Source organism: Trichinella spiralis, assembly GCF_000181795.1.
Source record: "Trichinella spiralis strain ISS 195 chromosome Unknown Scfld2, whole genome shotgun sequence".
Lineage (NCBI taxonomy): Eukaryota > Metazoa > Nematoda > Enoplea > Trichinellida > Trichinellidae > Trichinella > Trichinella spiralis.
The window spans coordinates 737,633-754,214 of NW_003526941.1; the positions used below are offsets into that span (position 1 = coordinate 737,633).

The 16,582-nt window shown below is 34.3% G+C and overlaps 6 protein-coding genes across 6 annotated transcripts; 4 read left to right on the forward strand and 2 right to left on the reverse strand.

The window, feature by feature from the left end:
* The first annotated feature begins 1,252 nt into the window (after positions 1–1,252).
* On the forward strand, positions 1,253–4,588 carry Tsp_02632 (putative ATP-dependent RNA helicase Pl10). The gene is made up of 13 exons (XM_003378910.1): positions 1,253–1,407; positions 2,215–2,314; positions 2,388–2,523; positions 2,590–2,666; positions 2,724–2,906; positions 2,981–3,063; positions 3,132–3,276; positions 3,335–3,482; positions 3,542–3,723; positions 3,790–3,907; positions 4,019–4,181; positions 4,233–4,305; positions 4,493–4,588. The coding sequence occupies exons 1-13, from the start codon at positions 1,253–1,255 to the stop codon at positions 4,586–4,588; spliced, it is 1,659 nt and encodes a 552-aa protein (XP_003378958.1).
* A 320-nt stretch (positions 4,589–4,908) lies between these two features.
* Tsp_02633 (conserved hypothetical protein) lies at positions 4,909–5,953 on the reverse strand. The gene is made up of 4 exons (XM_003378911.1): positions 5,873–5,953; positions 5,588–5,611; positions 5,205–5,263; positions 4,909–5,053 (listed from the first exon to the last, which is right to left on the reverse strand). Exons 1-4 carry the CDS (start codon positions 5,951–5,953, stop codon positions 4,909–4,911), a joined length of 309 nt encoding a protein of 102 aa, XP_003378959.1.
* Positions 5,954–6,199: 246 nt separating this feature from the next.
* Positions 6,200–7,481, forward strand: Tsp_02634 (receptor expression-enhancing protein 2). Its single transcript, XM_003378912.1, is given in 4 exon segments — positions 6,200–6,310; positions 6,580–6,685; positions 7,281–7,453; positions 7,473–7,481. The coding sequence occupies 4 exon segments, from the start codon at positions 6,200–6,202 to the stop codon at positions 7,479–7,481; spliced, it is 399 nt and encodes a 132-aa protein (XP_003378960.1).
* A 745-nt stretch (positions 7,482–8,226) lies between these two features.
* Positions 8,227–10,174, forward strand: Tsp_02635 (surfeit locus protein 4). The gene is made up of 3 exons (XM_003378913.1): positions 8,227–8,390; positions 9,067–9,374; positions 9,718–10,174. The coding sequence occupies exons 1-3, from the start codon at positions 8,322–8,324 to the stop codon at positions 10,172–10,174; spliced, it is 834 nt and encodes a 277-aa protein (XP_003378961.1). The 5' UTR covers positions 8,227–8,321.
* A 331-nt stretch (positions 10,175–10,505) lies between these two features.
* Positions 10,506–13,518, reverse strand: Tsp_02636 (exostosin-3). The gene is made up of 9 exons (XM_003378914.1): positions 12,903–13,518; positions 12,206–12,845; positions 11,747–12,147; positions 11,592–11,693; positions 11,377–11,531; positions 11,177–11,304; positions 10,969–11,113; positions 10,777–10,905; positions 10,506–10,715 (listed from the first exon to the last, which is right to left on the reverse strand). Exons 1-9 carry the CDS (start codon positions 13,516–13,518, stop codon positions 10,506–10,508), a joined length of 2,526 nt encoding a protein of 841 aa, XP_003378962.1.
* A 688-nt stretch (positions 13,519–14,206) lies between these two features.
* Tsp_02637 (putative U3 small nucleolar RNA-associated protein 15) lies at positions 14,207–16,552 on the forward strand. The gene is made up of 10 exons (XM_003378915.1): positions 14,207–14,260; positions 14,301–14,359; positions 14,511–14,591; positions 14,843–14,963; positions 15,335–15,342; positions 15,665–15,740; positions 15,814–15,912; positions 15,958–16,055; positions 16,206–16,329; positions 16,499–16,552. The coding sequence occupies exons 1-10, from the start codon at positions 14,207–14,209 to the stop codon at positions 16,550–16,552; spliced, it is 774 nt and encodes a 257-aa protein (XP_003378963.1).
* Positions 16,553–16,582: the final 30 nt, after the last annotated feature.

Consider the following 16,582-nt stretch of genomic DNA (forward strand, 5'->3'; position numbering starts at 1 on the left):
ACAACCGGATGTTTTTTTTGAAAAGGTTATCTTTTTTTTTTTATTAATTTAATGCAAATATTTGGCTGAATTGTATATTTTGGTTATTAATTTTTGCGTTTTATAAATCTTTGAGCAAGTAGGCCGGTGAAAAAGTATCTTTGCTGAAACTGGTGCTAGTTGTGCCACTCTCAGGTTGCTTGTTGTTCGTCCATGTCATCGGTTAGATTTGTTTTGAGCTGTCTCTTTATTCGCTGTTGGCATTGCTTTTACGTAGCTAGCCAGTTCTTTTGTATGTTTACTTCATATCTGCGTTATGCTTTGAAAAAAAATTCCCATTGTTATTTACATTTAATTTCAACATTTTTTACTGTCCACATTTCACAATAAAATTTATTTTCTTTATATAGTTATTTAAAAAGTGTTTTATTTGAAAATTTTTAAGGCCTGTGGTTCTTTAATCGAACTGTTTTATTTACATACAATTTCATTTAAAACTTTTTACTGCAGATTTCTTAGCTTTCAGCTTTGCTGTTGAAATGTGATGCATATTTAAAATATCTTAAATGGTTATATTCAATATTGTTTAATATAGTGTATTGAATCTGAATTTTTTAGCACTACAAAGCTTATTCTTGTTATATTTTTTTAATTGATTTTTGTAAAATAACGAGTGGTAATGTTCTTTTATTTTCTTTATTAAATATCTTTGTAAAATGTTGCGTTCTGCATTCTTATGCAACTGGATTGGGCATTGTTTTGGAGGAAATTTTGTTAAATCGTTCTTTGCCTCACGCGATGCGCATATTATGCAAGTATTTACTCATTTTAAATTTTCTTTTATTTTTTATTCAAGGTTTTTCTTGTAATGTCAAACTATTATAAAAAAGGTGAAATAGACGTTAATGTAGTGGACAAGGTATGTGATTTGCATTTTTTTAATCTTTGTTATTATACTTTGTTGTGTTTAAGTTTGAAAATTTGTCCCTTGGGGTCGGCCAACAGGCCGACTCACGAGCGCATGAGCAGCTGAATGGTATGCTTATTTTTGATTGATTATTGGTGTTTGTTGTTGTAAAATTATTATGCAAAGTATTCTTTTTTTCAGCAGGGCCATATGTGCCCCCACATTTGCGTCAAGCGCAGGGCGCTCAGGGATATTCACAAAATCGTTGGAGTACTCCCCAGAGCAACGGTAATTTAGTATTTTTATTTTAATAATTTTTTCATTTGTAATGTTTCTTTTTCTGTTAAAGGATACGTTGATATGAGAATGGATTCGATGGCAAATTGGCAATGTGGAGGACCGCAACCACCCAAGAATTATTCTCGTGGTTATGGGCGAATGCCAGATAATAGAGGAAATTTTTATCCCCCGAATCAGTACGACAGCATGCCTCCAGGTGGAAATAGGAATATGAGACGCAAGTGAGAAAAAATTGTTTTGCAAATCATTATTATTATTATTATTTTATATTTTATTAAATTATTGCAGTTTTGCACATTGCGGTGGTCAAAAGAATGATCAAACTGGCAACGGAAGTTACCGCGGCCGGATGGGATATGAAAATAGGTATGGTTGATATGTTTTTTTTCATTCTTTTGTTTGTTTGTTGTTGTTGTTGTTGTAAATGCTGGTTGCTGTTCTTGTTGTTACAATCAGGGAAGGCTTCAGAAGCGCAATACAATATCAGGCACATCGTAACTTTATGCCGAATTTTCTGCCGAACGATTGGACTTATTGTTGGCCGATAAGTCAAGAAAAGTAGCTAAATTTTCTTAAGGGAATTTTTAGGTTATCGGGTTTTTTTCTGTTCTTGGGGTTTTCTGGTGTACGTTGTGGTGAAGCAATATTTAATTTTTATATTAGTTGTTTTTTCTTCTTTAAAAGCATGACCTTTGAATGGGATATTTTAGAGAGAATTGTATTTTTATTTTTATGTTTGTTGAAGAAGAGGAGAAAAATGTGTGTGTGTGTGTGTGTGTGGGGTGTTCTTGTCTCTCTGTGCTAAAACTGTTGTTACTGCTAAAACAAATGCCGATGTCATTTAATTGAAAACTTTGCACAGAAATGTTCCGGATCGATGGCGCGGTTTGCGAGACGATCGGAGTTCAAATATGCAATCATGGTCAGAACAATCTGCCCGAGATCCACGTCTTGAAGAGTATGTATATATATATATATATATATGCATATAATATATTAATTTTCATGCTATTTTTTGTTTTCTGCAGAGAATTGTTTGGAAGTGGAAATACTGGCATTAATTTTGATAAGTATGAAGAAATTGCAGTTGAAGCAACTGGTCAGAATGTTCCGGCATGCATTCAGAAGGTATTTTTTCTAAATATTTATTTAAACATTTACTGCATTACAGTGTATATTATTTGTTTTTTTTTCTCTTTAGTTTAGCGAACTGAATTTGCATCCGTGGATAATGGACAATATTCGTCTTTGTCACTACGACAAACCTACTCCGGTGCAGAAATTTGCAATTCCTACTGCTCTGGAAAACAGAGATCTAATGGCCTGTGCTCAGACAGGTTTTGAATTTGTATTTTGATGATTTTTCTGAAATATGCTTTGCATGCTGTTGTTGTTTTTCTTAGGTTCTGGAAAGACAGCTGCTTTTTTATTGCCAATTTTGCATCATATTTTGTCCGGAGGACCAGAAATGCTTCGCAAGGTATTAATTTCTTTTTTTTCACTTTTCATTTTGTAAATTATTATTACTTTATTGCAGTCTGATACAGCCCCTAACGGTCGTCGCCGTTTATATCCAGCCGCGTTAGTGTTAGCACCTACACGTGAATTGACTTTGCAAATCTTCAACGAAGCTTGTAAATTCTCTTATCGCACTCCAATAATGTCTACAATATTGTATGGTGGTCGAGAAAATTACAGAGATCAAATAAATAAATTAAGGGTAAGAATAGTTTTTTTTCAAAATCAACATTGTGCGATATATTTTAGTTTTAATTTGGCTTCATTGAATTTAAGATTGGTTGTCATTTGCTCGTAGCAACTCCAGGTCGTTTGAATGACGTTATGAACCAAGGCTATATTGGCTTGGACGCTTGCCGGTGGGCTGTTTTATTTTTCTATTTATACTTGAATATAAAATATGCTATTTGACATTTTCGAATTTTAGATTTTTAGTTTTGGACGAAGCGGACCGCATGCTCGATATGGGCTTTGAACCACAAATTCGTCAGATTGTAGAAATGAGTGGCATGCCCAGGCGATCGCATCGTCAGACGATGATGTTCAGCGCAACATTTCCGCATGAAATTCAAGTGCTTTTATTTGGTTTTATTGCATTTCTATTTGCATAATTATTTTACCATGTTGAAGATGTTGGCACAAGATTTTCTTGTTCCTGATTATGTGTTTTTGGCCGTTGGTCGAGTTGGTTCTACATCGGAAAATATAACGCAGAAATTGGTCTGGGTGGAAGATTATGACAAACGAGCGTTTCTGTTGGATTTGTTGAATGCATCCAGTAAGTTGATGACTAAACAGCGATTATTGATTGGTCGAAATTGGCATACTGTCTTTCAGGTCCGGAGACGTTAACGCTGATATTTGTGGAGACAAAGCGTGGCGCCGCAGATTTGGCTTATTTTTTGAGTGGAGAACGGTACAGTGTTGTTGCAATTCATGGTGATTTGAAACAATTCGAACGTGAACAACATCTCGAATCTTTTCGCTCTGGAAATACGCCAATTCTAGTTGCAACTGCTGTATTTGATTTAATTTTTACACATACCAAAAAGAAAATTTTCCATAATTTATTATGTAATTTCCAGGTTGCAGCTCGTGGTTTGGACATACCGAATGTAAAGCACGTGATCAATTACGATTTGCCTTCAGAAATTGATGAATACGTTCATCGCATTGGCCGTACTGGGCGTGTAGGGAACATAGGTGTGTTTATGAGTGGCTTTTTGCTTTTTTTTCTTTACCACTTGACTAATTTGAAAGAAGTAGTTATTACTAATGTTATTTTTGAACAGTAACAGTAAATTGTGTATCCAGGTCTGGCGACCACCTTTTTCAACAATAAAAACAAAAATATGGCTCGAGATCTGGCTGAACTGTTGGTAGAAGCAAATCAAGAGTTGCCAGATTTTCTGGAACGAATGGCTCGTGAGAATCCACGTGGTACGCAGCATGGAAATCGTAGTCGAAATCAAAGAAAGTGGGTATTTGAAGTTCCATTTATTTTTATTTTAATTCTTTCACTTTTCAGTTTCGGCGGTCGGGACTTTCGAGACCAGTATCGTTCTGGTGGCGGCAATGCAGCAATGCACAATGCTCGTGCAGTTGGAAGCATGTATTCCGTTGGTGGTGGTGGTGGTGGTGGAATGTCTGGAGGTGGAGGTGCGGGAATGGCGTATGGTTATAATCCACGATCTGTGCAACAACAGCAGCAACAACACCAATACCAACAGCAACAGCAACAACGAAATAGTGGAAATCGTTTGGATTGGTGGGATGATTGAATTACAGTTTATTGCCGACGGAAGTGCAAAAGCGAGAAAGTGTAGAAGAACACTGGAAGCAGCTAATATATTTACGTTTATATGTATTTATTTGTATGCGTAGTATACAGCCTTGCAAGCATGTACACATCCGCACATACGCGAACTTCCAAATATTACATATAAATATTTATTCATTTGTATATTATATTATTACATTACGTCTTAGTTATTCTTATAATTGTCGTATTGATCTTTATCAAAATTCATATGTTCGTTTGCGCTTTCTCATCTGTAGACCTTTTAATAATTTGCTTTTGTTGCATATATTTATATTTTTAGTTTAATAGTTCACTTTTAATTTATAATAGCATGCGCGCCACATATATGCATATACATGTATATATATACATAAATGTATGTGTGTTTTATGTATGTATATATTTATTTATGCCATACGATTAAGTGATCATCTGTAATGCGTTGAAGAACGGTTCCTTCATTATTTGTACAGCAATGTTTCACAGTTGTTCTCAACTGTTTGTTATGAGTTAGTTCTCTGTTTATGGCGCTCGATTGCGTGCGGACGCTGAAAAATTGTCAACATTTATTATTATTTTTTTCTTTTTATAGGAAAAATTTACTTAATTCTTTCTGCATTCGAAAAATGCTGACAATGTTATTTCGTTTGTTTGTTTGCATGAACCGCAGTTTGTCCTTTTTCAGATGTTATGTATTACAGATAATTTTCAACGGAAACAGTTGGCCCAGTTGTTGGTTCTAGCTTTTTCTCGATTGTCTGTATGAATAGAGCTGTGCATTTTCATGAGAATTGTTTCCAGCCGCGACAGATGCCCAGTTATGGACCGCATGATAATTAAATTTTCCAATATATATATTATTTTAATCTAATTTTTGAACGATTCCTACCGCTAACTGAAAATCTTGAATTAAAGTTTTATGTTTATCGAATTGAATAAGAAGTGAAAATAGCAGTAGTAATAGAATAATACTGTTTAATTATGTGAAGACTGTCTCTGACTTAAGGTGGCTATCCAAAGACTTATTCTCGAGTAGCGTGATTTGGTCGCATGTCTGACGACGACAATTTCATCTGCTATACCATAGCAACGTTAAAGCGTCTACGCTGTATTTAACTATGTTTTTTTTATGTTATTATTATTTTAGCATGAATGACATGTAAAATTATGGGAAAAATCTTAACAACGTCCTGCTATAAATCTAGCATATCACTCGTACATGTACTATATACATTTATTGCTTGTCTATCATTATGATTCATATAATATTTTAAAATTTCTTACTACAGCGCTGTCGGAATATAACATAGGACCATCTGTAGTAAAAAAGGATTTTCAGTATCATAAAGTTGTTTCAGTTAACAAACTTGATTTCTCTTGATTACGGTATACGGTACAGCAATCGTTATACGATAGCCTATACGTTTGTAACTTCTTATCAGTTCCATAGGATTATAAACTTTGTGCATCAAAGATTATGTTTAAATATAATTAAATCGATTTTTATAAAATACAAATATTCAGGTTGGTCATTTATTTTATTTCAGTTTATTTTTGAGAAATCGTTTGCATTTGTTGAAAAAATGATCCGTTTGCTAGAAAATTTATCAAGTCCTGTTAGTCAAAAAGAATTGCAGGTTATTTAGTATGGAAGACTTCTGTTATATTTATAAACATTTGGCTTTTTGTTCAGAATGCGGAAAGAAAGTTCATGTCCAATTATGAAAAGCATTCATCTTGGCGCTGTGCTGCTTTTGAATATGCATGTTGTTTATTGCGAAGCGGCGCAGCTGACGTTCGTAACGGTATAAGACTTTTTGAAGGTGAGTTGTTTGATGTCCGTTAAATGGTTGACTTTTTCATGGTGGCATGCTGTTTTAATTTTTTCTGGGTATTTTCTGTAATTAAAAATTAATATTTATTTTAGATTTATTGGAAGCGAATGATAATGATGATGTAGATGAGGTTACTAATGATCAATGTATATTTTGCATGGCATTTGGATATTATCGTCTTGAAGTATTGATGTTTTCTTTCAGAATTCTGCAAACTATGTAAAATGTTACTTTTTTAGGAATACGCTACTTCATTGCGAATAATTAAAGGCCTTTTGGAAGTAAAACCTTGTTGCAAAGCCACACTTGATCTCCAAAAACGGGTCAACTATGAAATTACACTTCGTGAGTTTTTTTTTAATTTTTTGCAATCTATTTTTGCCACCGTTATAGTGAATACAATAAGCATTTTGAATTTTATCGCCAGTACTGTGTTTATTGTATTTTAGGTCGTATAAAATCTGCTTTGTGGGTCGCAGGTGGCATTAGCATTGGTATGTTATCAGTGATTAGGTATCTCAGGCCGTGAAGACAGTAGCTACTGTTCACTATAGCTGTTCATTAGAAAAGAATTTGAAGACATGAAAATATTATTTATATAGCTCGTACATTTTTTAGTATTGCAAACAGTTTTTCATATCACAATGAATGTGAAATTTTTGGTTTTTTTCATCTTGTAAGTACAGTGATTTCCATTATTATATTATTATTATCTACTAAGTTGTAGCTATTAAAAAAGTTTTAAAGTTCACTTTACACATTCATTGATGAATTTTAAATTTTGTATGAATGAAAGAACCTTTGTTTACATGTTTATACTGTATCTTTGCTTTAATAAAGTTTAAAGTGACGTTGTGAACTGAAAAATAAACTGTTTGAAATACATATGAAAAAATTCTTGCAGTAGGTCTCTCAGCAAACATGCTAATTTTTGTTTTAGTTCCGTTTGTGATTTTTATTTTTGGTCAGCTTATTTCAATAGCGATTCCACCAGCTATTCTATTTATGAACATATTGTGGCCTGTCTATTGCTGTTTCAAGTCGATGAAAACAAAGTGTGGACGTGAGAATTCAAAATGGCTAAAATATTGGACAGTTTTGGGATTCTTGCATGTGATTGAATTTATTTTAGACTTGTTGATTATGCCTGTTCATTCGTGTAAAATATTGTTATTTATCCGATTTTGCATTTATTTGTTTTTGTTGATTCCTTCTCTAGAAGGATCTTTGAAAATTTATGACAAACTGCACAACTATTTTCCTGCTTTAGAGAAATATTGCACAGCAGTCTGTACAAATGATGGATGACATTCCACCATTATATTTAAAAATAAAAACCTATTCAACAATTCATTGCGTGGTTCATTTTCGTTTAATATAAAATGTCAAGAACTTTTATATCGAAAATATTCATAGACAGCGAATGTTTTATAGCTTTTTGTGCATGTTTAAGTCTAAAAATCTTCAATTATTTATTTTCAAATGGTTATTTTTTAAGTTATAAGAAATTAATAAAATTCAGGCAATTCATCATCATTCACTTCAAGCAGTAAGGCAAAATTTATTCAGAAGGCAATATGCACAATTCTTTTTGTTTACTTAAATTCCTGGCTTTACAGTAAGTAATTTAATATTATCAGAATAAGTTACATGAATTAGTAAAAAAAAATGTATTTAACAACAATTACTAGAAATTTAAAACAAAAAAAACAATATTGATTTGAACTATGTACCTTGCCTCTTAACGCTATACTGTAGTGTTATAAATGGTACCTGTATTTCCGTTTCTTACTGACTGGATGTAACTGTCGACGTGTGTATTTGAAGATTTGTATTTTCATGCGAATCATTTACCTATACTAATTGTTTTGCACGAATAGAATGCTTAAGATAATTTTATAATGAACTAAAATAATATAGTTTGAATTTTTATTGAATTATATTGCAGCGAAAAGCTGTTTCGCGGTACAAGTGACCGAAGATGCACCACATAAATGTCGGTCCAAAGCAAAAGGAATGGCTTTCCAAGGCAGAAGATGTCGCTGATGAGGTTGGTTTTATAACATATCATTATTCTAAAATGTATAATTTTAATTTTATTGAGTGAATTCTGCATGCACTGCATTCACGGAATGTGTGCAAAGCGATTGGATGGGTTAAAATTTTAAAGATTTTTGTTCAACATTTAATATATTTGTCTAATCAACTTGCATTTTTATTATTTTGTTTATTTATATTATAAAATAGAATCAATTGAATTTTTTGATAGCGTTGATAAACAAGCTGACTGAAATTGTTGTCTCTATTTTTATGAATGATATTTTAAAATGAAACTTTCATTTTGAAAAATTGCATTATGTTCTACTTAATTGAATTCTGATTACAACTTAATATTTTTCTTTAATATTTTTTTACATTGATTCAAGCGAGTATACTTAGAACTGTTAGTTGAATAAATATTTTTCTTTAATTTTTTTTACATTGATTCAAACGAGTATACTTAGAGCTGTTAGTTGAATACTTGTTGACGGCTGTTGACTTAGATAAATATTTTTCTCCTAGGTTCTATGATGATATTCAATTTCTTAATAGATTATTCATTGTTATTAATTTGTAAAATTAGATTAATAAAAGTGGAATTGTTTTAGATTGTTTGTTTTATTTTGAGCCTAGGTAGCAGCGTAGTAGGTTGAATTCATTTCATTAGGTAATTTTCAAGTTTTTAGGTACTGCGTCAGACGAAGCACATCTTGCCACATGTGGCTCGTCTTTGTCTGATATCGACGTTTATTGAAGACGCGTTGCGGATGTGGTTTCAATGGGGCCCCCAGCGCGAGTATATGCAAAGCACTTGGCCAGTGGGTTGGTTCTTAGCCACGCTGTTTGTTGCCTTCAACATGTTTGGTCAGTTGATTCCTTGCGTGCTGGTGATGATACGAAAGCACGTCACGGGCGCTTGTATTCTCCTGTTTTTCGTCGTTTTTCTCCAAGCAATTGCTTATCAGATTGTTTTTGACTTCCGTTTTCTGTCAAGGTGAGAGAAATATCTTGAAAGTATTATTCTCGTTGCATTTTATCTATTTAAAATTTAAATACAATTTTATCAATCGTACGCAAATTTGCGCAAGTTAGTCAGCGGGAAAGGATTTATTTTTCATTTGCTTTTCCGCGTTGCACTTGCGAATATTGTATCCGTTGGAATGTTGAGTTCCGTTTGAACCGCGTTCTGCGGTCTGGAACCAACATTTGCCGAGTAACCGAGAGTTGAACGCCGTTGTTGTAGTTTGTTCATAGAAGTTGCTCGTACAGTTGAAGAAAAAGAAATTCTATGCAGATTTTTCTTTTCGTAATTTGAATTTCTTTTTTTACCATTAAAGAAGCATCGCTATCGGCGGCGGTGTACTGCTGCTGTTGGCAGAGTGCCAAGCGGAGAATCAGTCGCTGTTTGCCGGCGTCCCTCAAACCGGCGACACTTACAAGCCGAAATCGTTGATGCAACTGACCGGCCGTATACTGTTGGTATTCATGTTTATCTCTTTGATGCGAATCGAAGCAAGCCTGCTACGTATGCTGGAGCTGATCGTCGGCAGCGTGCTCATGGCGCTGATTTCGGTCGGCTACAAGACCAAGCTGACCGCATTGGTGCTGGTCGTCTGGCTGACTTGTTTGAATTTTTACCTGAATTCTTGGTGGATGCTGTCACCAGAGCGTTACTACATCGACTTGGTCAAGTTTGACTTTTTCCAAACACTGTCCGTCATTGGTGGCTTGTTGCTGGTCATTGTGCTTGGTCCGGGTGGTGTCAGTGTTGACAGCTACAAGAAGCGGTGGTGAAGTGACGAAATTATGCTTTTTAAAAAGTTCTTTTTTGTTTTCTTTATCGAAAATCAATCAGTAGGTTAACGAACATACAGCAATGCAGTTTTTTTGTTTTTAAAAAAGAAAATTTTTTTTTATTTCTTAACAATAATAATTCCAACAGTGCTGTGTGATTTTTTTTCTTTACGTTGTTGCGAAAAATGCCGTCCATTTATATTATTATATATGTATATTATTTACATAATATTGTTTTGTTTGCAACGTGCATCTTTCGGTCTTGGTATATCGTTTGTGAAATACATACATATATGTGTTGACATGTGTGAAAAAAAGATCTTTATTTATTTTATATGAATTTGAAACATTTCTGATGTTGAGGTGGAATTTTCGTCTTGAATAATATCGAATCTAGACGAAACTGTGTATAGAGAAGCGGATTGTAGCCGTATATGCGTGTAAATTGGGCAATGCAGTCGTTCCTTTCGGCGTAGTGTTCCGCTTTGTTGGACAACGAATCAACGCACATCGGACAGGCGAATGTCCATCTGCTGGTCACCTGAATTGAATTGGACAATTAATTTTCCACCTTTACAACAAATTTATTCATGCACGCTCACTTTGATCGGTGGCAAACGTGTCACGTGAGAAACGTAGAAGTTCATTGCCAAATCTTCGCAGTTCATAATTTTGTCGACGTGGTCACGTATCGCGCTCGGCATTTCGTACGTGTACTGATGCAAGTAATACTGAAGAAATTAACATAAACAATTTGCACCCTATGAAATACACGTCGTCTGCATGTGGCATACTTTGTGCAGAAATGCCGCACCCGTTAATACCATCGACAGTTCGCAGGCATGTGAAGAATTATACAGCCAGCTTCGCTTGGACGAATCCCAGGCATGAAATCGGCCCGGAAATCCGACGATGCGATTTCTAGTTTCGCGCCAAACCCTGTGTGGAGTGTTACATTAAAATCAAAGAAATCATCCGAAATGAAATCCAAGAAATACCTACCGAAAAGCGAAAATAATTTCATCGTGGCGTAACTGGACATCATCATCAACTGACAGTACAGCTTCGGTTTCAATTTCATCAAAAGGTAAAAAACGATTGTTCAAACTGTTCTGTTTCGGTTGTAAAACCTTGAAAAATAAACATATTTATGATAATTTGTTTAAAAAATACTTTATCTTCTTCTTTTATTTTGAAAGCACCACAATTGGAGCACTGAGCTCTGGCCAGATCATCTCAGTGGATGGTGGTTCGCTGTCGTTCCAGATGACAATAACTTTGTTCAAGTAAGGCAGATTGGCCAGTCGAAGTAGGGCGGCGGTCAACACTTTCTCACGCCGGTAAGTTAGCATCACAACTGTAGCATGCAATACACAATGAATGGGATCCGTTTAAGGTTAAAGGAAAACAAACAAACCCGTGAACTGTTCTTTGGGAAAATTGCCGCCCAACGCTTTACTGAACTCTTTGCCATTGCCTCCGAGCCCACCATCAATCGGACGGAAGCCGAAATGTGATCCTAAAATGATTAAGTAAAAACAAACAAACAAATAAACAAACAACATTTTTAACCCATGAATTTCGCCTCGGATGGCATTGGTCGAGCAAATGGGGACTGCGCGTGAAGATAAAATGGCGAAAAATGTACGTTCCACCAGTCGTACACATCGACAGAAGTTTGGCTAAAGTTACGCTTGAAAGATGGAGAATTGTAAGCCGATTCGACCGGCCCCAGAAATTCATTTCCATCAAGCGTGTTGAGCATTGCTGGCAGCGGTGACATCTGCATGGGATTGGAGTCGTTGTACAACCTTCGACCGCGTATTTGGCGTTGTGGAACGGGCAGCATCGTCAGCCTGGTGCGCACCAAGTCCACAGTTGAACGTACAACATCGTCAACAGTGCACAAATAGTGCTGCCAGAACAGTCGGCCCTGACGACGTAGTTCCAACAGTTCCGCATCGTCAAGACTTCTGGACAATAAAAGAAAAACGAAATTCACTCTTACTTTTGCAAATTCAAATCATATACCGTATGACAAAGTGAAGTTCAGGTAAACGTGCAAGTGGTAATTTGACGACGGCCTTGCGCCAGTCTAATATTTCGTCAAACGGTAGGCGCACTTCGGTACTGAAAATTACAGGAATTGCTCCGAATTTCAACGACTCGTACAATCTCGACTGCAACAGATGAGAACTAATCACATGAGCATCAGGAACAACAATCAACGAAAATGTCGACTGTATCAACAAATCGTCCAGAACGTCAGACGTGTTTGAAAATTCAAAGTAAAACGCATCCAATGTTTTGCTGCTGGACATGGTTTCCAAAACGTCGTGGACAAGTTGTATTGGAATTACTGGTGCAGCCGAATGCAAAATACAATCCACACAGGACAACAAATATTTACGCCTCGCCGGTGCTAATGCGGGTAATGAAATTAAGTCGCAACTGTTAGTGGAAAGTGAATACCAACTGGGGATTACAATATCCCATCCTGGACGAAAGGTTTCTTTCGAAAATGTACAATGGGCGAACACAGACAAATTCACACTGTTCAAATCAGTGGTTGCTTTTGTGTCCAATTGGAAGACTAAACAATTTTCAAATTTATCCAATTGTGACGACACTTTTGAATCTCCGACAGTTATTTTCACTTGTACACAAGCTTCTGAAAGTGAAAACAAGCGGGAATAATTTTTGGAAAAAACTAAACCAATTTCATTACCGTGAGAATCAGGTGATTGTGTGTATGGATTTTTCTCCAGAGAATTAATAGCAGCTTGGAAAACAGTGTGCATTTGTGATTGATCATCGAGAAATTGCATTTGCTCACGTTTGTATTGAACAGAAAAAGGCTTAGTCAAAGGACAACGAGTAAAATTCCAGCACGTATCCAACGTGCAAGTTGAATCGAGAATAAAAGAAAAATTGTACATTTGTGGCATGGCGGATATCCGACGCAACGGTAAGTGTACTTCTGGATAATTCGCTTCAACCGCATCTCTGTAATTGTCTTCAGCACTGGCAATTGCCATTTTCAGCGTGTTCAACTTGTAAACCATTGCTTGTACATTTTGTTGCATGTTTTCGGCATGTTTCCGCAACAAAGTTAATTCTGTTAACAGCGCTCCTCGTTTCTCCTCCAGCAATAATAATTCATCATTTACAGAGTGCTTTAGACGGTTTAAATCTGCATTAGCATCAGTTTCTTCCAGCATATCAACACTGTACTGCGCCTCGTGGAAAAAATGAAAAGCATCCATCGGGAAAACGGCTGATTGTTGTTGTACAAGTGGCAAATTGGAATTGAATACTACAGGCCACAGCCATCGCATCCACATTATCATAGTGATCAAAAACAACGAAAATATAAAATATCTATATCTCAGAAGAGTACGTAAATAGAAACAGAAATAAAAATTGTAAAAATACCACAACATCAAGTCAAACTAACCAGTCTCTGTGCACAAAAAATGCGAATTGCCTGTAGCAAGTAAAACAATTTTAAATATTTTTTTGACATTTATTTCAAATCAAATTATTTCAGCAATCACGTAAGATTGAAATTACGCATCCATTTCTTTGAGACAATTACACATTTAGAGTAAAATTTATTGATGCACAAGGATTACATACAGTAATACTGTTTATAGTATTCTTGCATACGTCCATGTGAATTAAACGAAGCTGTTCATTCTTCAGGTAATATTTTAAAATTCAAATAACATAAATGTTAAAATGCAATTAATTATGAAAAGATCTTTTATTAATATGAGAATAAATATTTGTTATTTGATTTAAAGTTAATAATAAAATCATCGAATAGCAGTTTTTTATGTAGAAAAATGTTTTGAACTATCTTAATATATTTTACTCTAATTGTTATAATTTTTAAGTGATATAAAATTTTGCTAATGATTGTACCTGCAGTCAATATTAACATGCGGTAATGCACGCGATACTCTATTCCCGCCTTGTTGTATTTTAGCTAGTCGAAGGAATTACTGAAATTGAATACATTTCGTAAAAATGGTGGAAATCAAAGCTGAAATGACAACTCTTGATTATTTTGCTCCATTAATTGTTTTTGTTTTATTTTTTCTTATCATTTTTATCATCTCAGCAACGTGTATTCTGTGGTGTTGTATTGGAAAGGAAGACGAACAAACCGTCTTTTCTAAGGTTAGTTCTATTTTCTATTACTGATCCATTGTTTAATTTTTACATTGAATGTCAGTAACTTTTATATGTGCAAATTGTGCGATGTTAATTTTTGTAATTTGTATTGAATTTGAAGTCATGTTTTTAATGCATTTTAATATTTTGCTTTCAGTATTTCTTATTTTTGTAATGCGCGTAGGACAGCGTTTGTTGTCACTGCTAGAACTGTAGAAAGAAAGACAAAAGCCGCGTTGTTATTTATTTTACTCTTATCAGATTTATATAATCTGAAAATAAATATTTGCTTGTTCCTTTACTATTGTGAAAACGCAGTCATTTCTGTAAATAGCAAATCAGGTAGTTATAAGTAAAATCAGTTGCAATTTAGAGGTACCTTTTTGAAATAATTACAATTTTTTTATTTAAATTTAAAGAAGTTATTTTTCTTTCCATTTTATATAAATTAAGCGTTTTCTTATTCTAAATATGTGTGTAAAATTTCAGCGACGATCACGGGCATACAGAGTGGATACAAGCAAAGAAAGAAGACTCTGAAGGCTTTTCTTTACACCGAAAATGTCCATTTCGAAGCTTTCAGCAAAATTATGTTTATTATGGCAATCCCGTTGATCAGATTGAAATTTGTTTTGTTTTTCTCATCGCATAAGCGATGAGATGATTATACAATGATGTTGATTTGCGAAGTGAAATTTTTTAAATATCCGTATCTCTTTTGTCCATACATTCTTAAATATCAGATCATCTAATTGTATTTAACCGCTCTTTGTGTAAATTTGAATATGAATAAAATGATTGCGGTTAGTATTTTCAAAGTGTTTTATTTCATAATATTGTGACTTGCTGTATTCAATATTTACGCTTGAGTATCTGTAATACTGTAATGTGTGTTTGCCTTCAATTTGGTCAGTTGTTTTGAGGTAATCTTCAATTTAACGTACACGTTAAAATTAAAAGTGATTTTTGCTTAAATTTAAGAAAGCACTGTAAATTCGTGTGCAATCGAGTGCTTTTTAATTTTCAAGAAATGTTAACCAATGTTAAATATTTTTCATTTACATTGTTAAATAAAATTTTTGCAAATTTTTTGTATGGAGGAAGGGGCTTTCTAACGATTTTTGAAGCTCAGAGAAGTTAAATGTGTAATTTTGAAATGCTCAGGCTGTCAGTAACATGAAGAAATACGTTTCAACATTGCTTGTTATTTTTGATTTTAAATCTTCGAAGAGTTATCTTTATTATGTGAAAATTTTTCTGTTTCAAATCATTTCTGTAGCATATCGATTTTATATGGAATTTATTTTTCAGAAACAACATGTCTTATTTCAAGGAGACAGAAATAATCAGCTATTATCCTGGTGGACGGCCGCCAACTGATGAAGAAGTTTATTTCCAGTCTTTTAAAGTAAAAGTTTGGAAAATGCGTGTTCGATAATACAAATGGTTGTATTTTTCAGTTTCCAGTTACATTTGAAGAAATTGCTCCGATTACCGATGTCGATTTGTGCGCTGTTGAGCCGTACAGATGTGCGGTGTCTTGTTCTGCTAAAGTACTAGTGATAAAATTATGCTTAATGCATTATAATATCAATTTAATTCAGGTACAATTATACGATTGTAAGGCAATGCAACAAACGCAGACGCTGGGAAATTTTAGGAGAACAGCATATGGAGGAAGTTTTCGAAATGATGGAAGATTGTTAGTTGCTGGTGGAGAAGATAAAAAAGTGAAAGTATTTAATTTGGACACGCTTTCGATTTCAAGATGTTTTGAAGGACATACATGGTTTTATTTTATTTATTACTTTCTTTTTACTGAACATTAATAATGAAATTTGCTTTTGTTTAGTTCTGTTCGTGCTTGCAAGTTTACTTCAACTGGTTACAAAGTTGTCTCGTTTTCAGACGATGCGACTATAAAATTGTGGGATTTGGGGAGCGAAAGCTTATGTCGCGATTTTCTTTCGCACAAGGTACTTGATAATTTTAATAAAAAGTTATATAGCTAAATGAAATGTAGTATATGTTAAAATTGTATAAGAGGAACAATAGCACCAAAGAGTTAATTTCAACATAAAGAATATGTGGTGCTTTTTCTATCATTACGATAAACTATATTTTAAATAAACTTTATCAATTTAGGATAGTATTCGCTGCGGCGTTTGCAGAGATGAAAATTTTATTATTTCTGGTTAGTTTCCATGCAATTTTATTTCAATTGTTTTA

Coding starts and splice junctions, on each gene's coding strand:
- Tsp_02632 (XM_003378910.1), top strand. CDS start 1,253: ATGGATTCGATGGCAAATTGGCAATGTGGAGGACCGCAACCACCCAAG. Junction 3,064..3,131: donor ATTGGCTTGGACGCTTGCCG/GTGGGCTGTTTT, acceptor TTCGAATTTTAG/ATTTTTAGTTTTGGACGAAG. Junction 4,182..4,232: donor CGTAGTCGAAATCAAAGAAA/GTGGGTATTTGA, acceptor TTCACTTTTCAG/TTTCGGCGGTCGGGACTTTC.
- Tsp_02633 (XM_003378911.1), bottom strand. CDS start 5,953: ATGGAACTGATAAGAAGTTACAAACGTATAGGCTATCGTATAACGATT. Junction 5,264..5,587: donor GACGCTTTAACGTTGCTATG/GTATAGCAGATG, acceptor CTATTCATACAG/ACAATCGAGAAAAAGCTAGA. Junction 5,054..5,204: donor GTTTCCGTTGAAAATTATCT/GTAATACATAAC, acceptor ACAATTTTTCAG/CGTCCGCACGCAATCGAGCG.
- Tsp_02634 (XM_003378912.1), top strand. CDS start 6,200: ATGCGGAAAGAAAGTTCATGTCCAATTATGAAAAGCATTCATCTTGGC. Junction 6,311..6,579: donor CGCAGCTGACGTTCGTAACG/GTATAAGACTTT, acceptor TTACTTTTTTAG/GAATACGCTACTTCATTGCG. Junction 6,686..7,280: donor CAACTATGAAATTACACTTC/GTGAGTTTTTTT, acceptor TTTTTGTTTTAG/TTCCGTTTGTGATTTTTATT.
- Tsp_02635 (XM_003378913.1), top strand. CDS start 8,322: ATGCACCACATAAATGTCGGTCCAAAGCAAAAGGAATGGCTTTCCAAG. Junction 8,391..9,066: donor CAGAAGATGTCGCTGATGAG/GTTGGTTTTATA, acceptor TCAAGTTTTTAG/GTACTGCGTCAGACGAAGCA. Junction 9,375..9,717: donor GACTTCCGTTTTCTGTCAAG/GTGAGAGAAATA, acceptor TTACCATTAAAG/AAGCATCGCTATCGGCGGCG.
- Tsp_02636 (XM_003378914.1), bottom strand. CDS start 13,518: ATGTGGATGCGATGGCTGTGGCCTGTAGTATTCAATTCCAATTTGCCA. Junction 12,148..12,205: donor GAACTTCACTTTGTCATACG/GTATATGATTTG, acceptor TTTATTGTCCAG/AAGTCTTGACGATGCGGAAC. Junction 10,716..10,776: donor CACGTTTGCCACCGATCAAA/GTGAGCGTGCAT, acceptor AATTCAATTCAG/GTGACCAGCAGATGGACATT.
- Tsp_02637 (XM_003378915.1), top strand. CDS start 14,207: ATGGTGGAAATCAAAGCTGAAATGACAACTCTTGATTATTTTGCTCCA. Junction 15,913..15,957: donor CTTGTTCTGCTAAAGTACTA/GTGATAAAATTA, acceptor AATTTAATTCAG/GTACAATTATACGATTGTAA. Junction 16,330..16,498: donor GCGATTTTCTTTCGCACAAG/GTACTTGATAAT, acceptor TTATCAATTTAG/GATAGTATTCGCTGCGGCGT.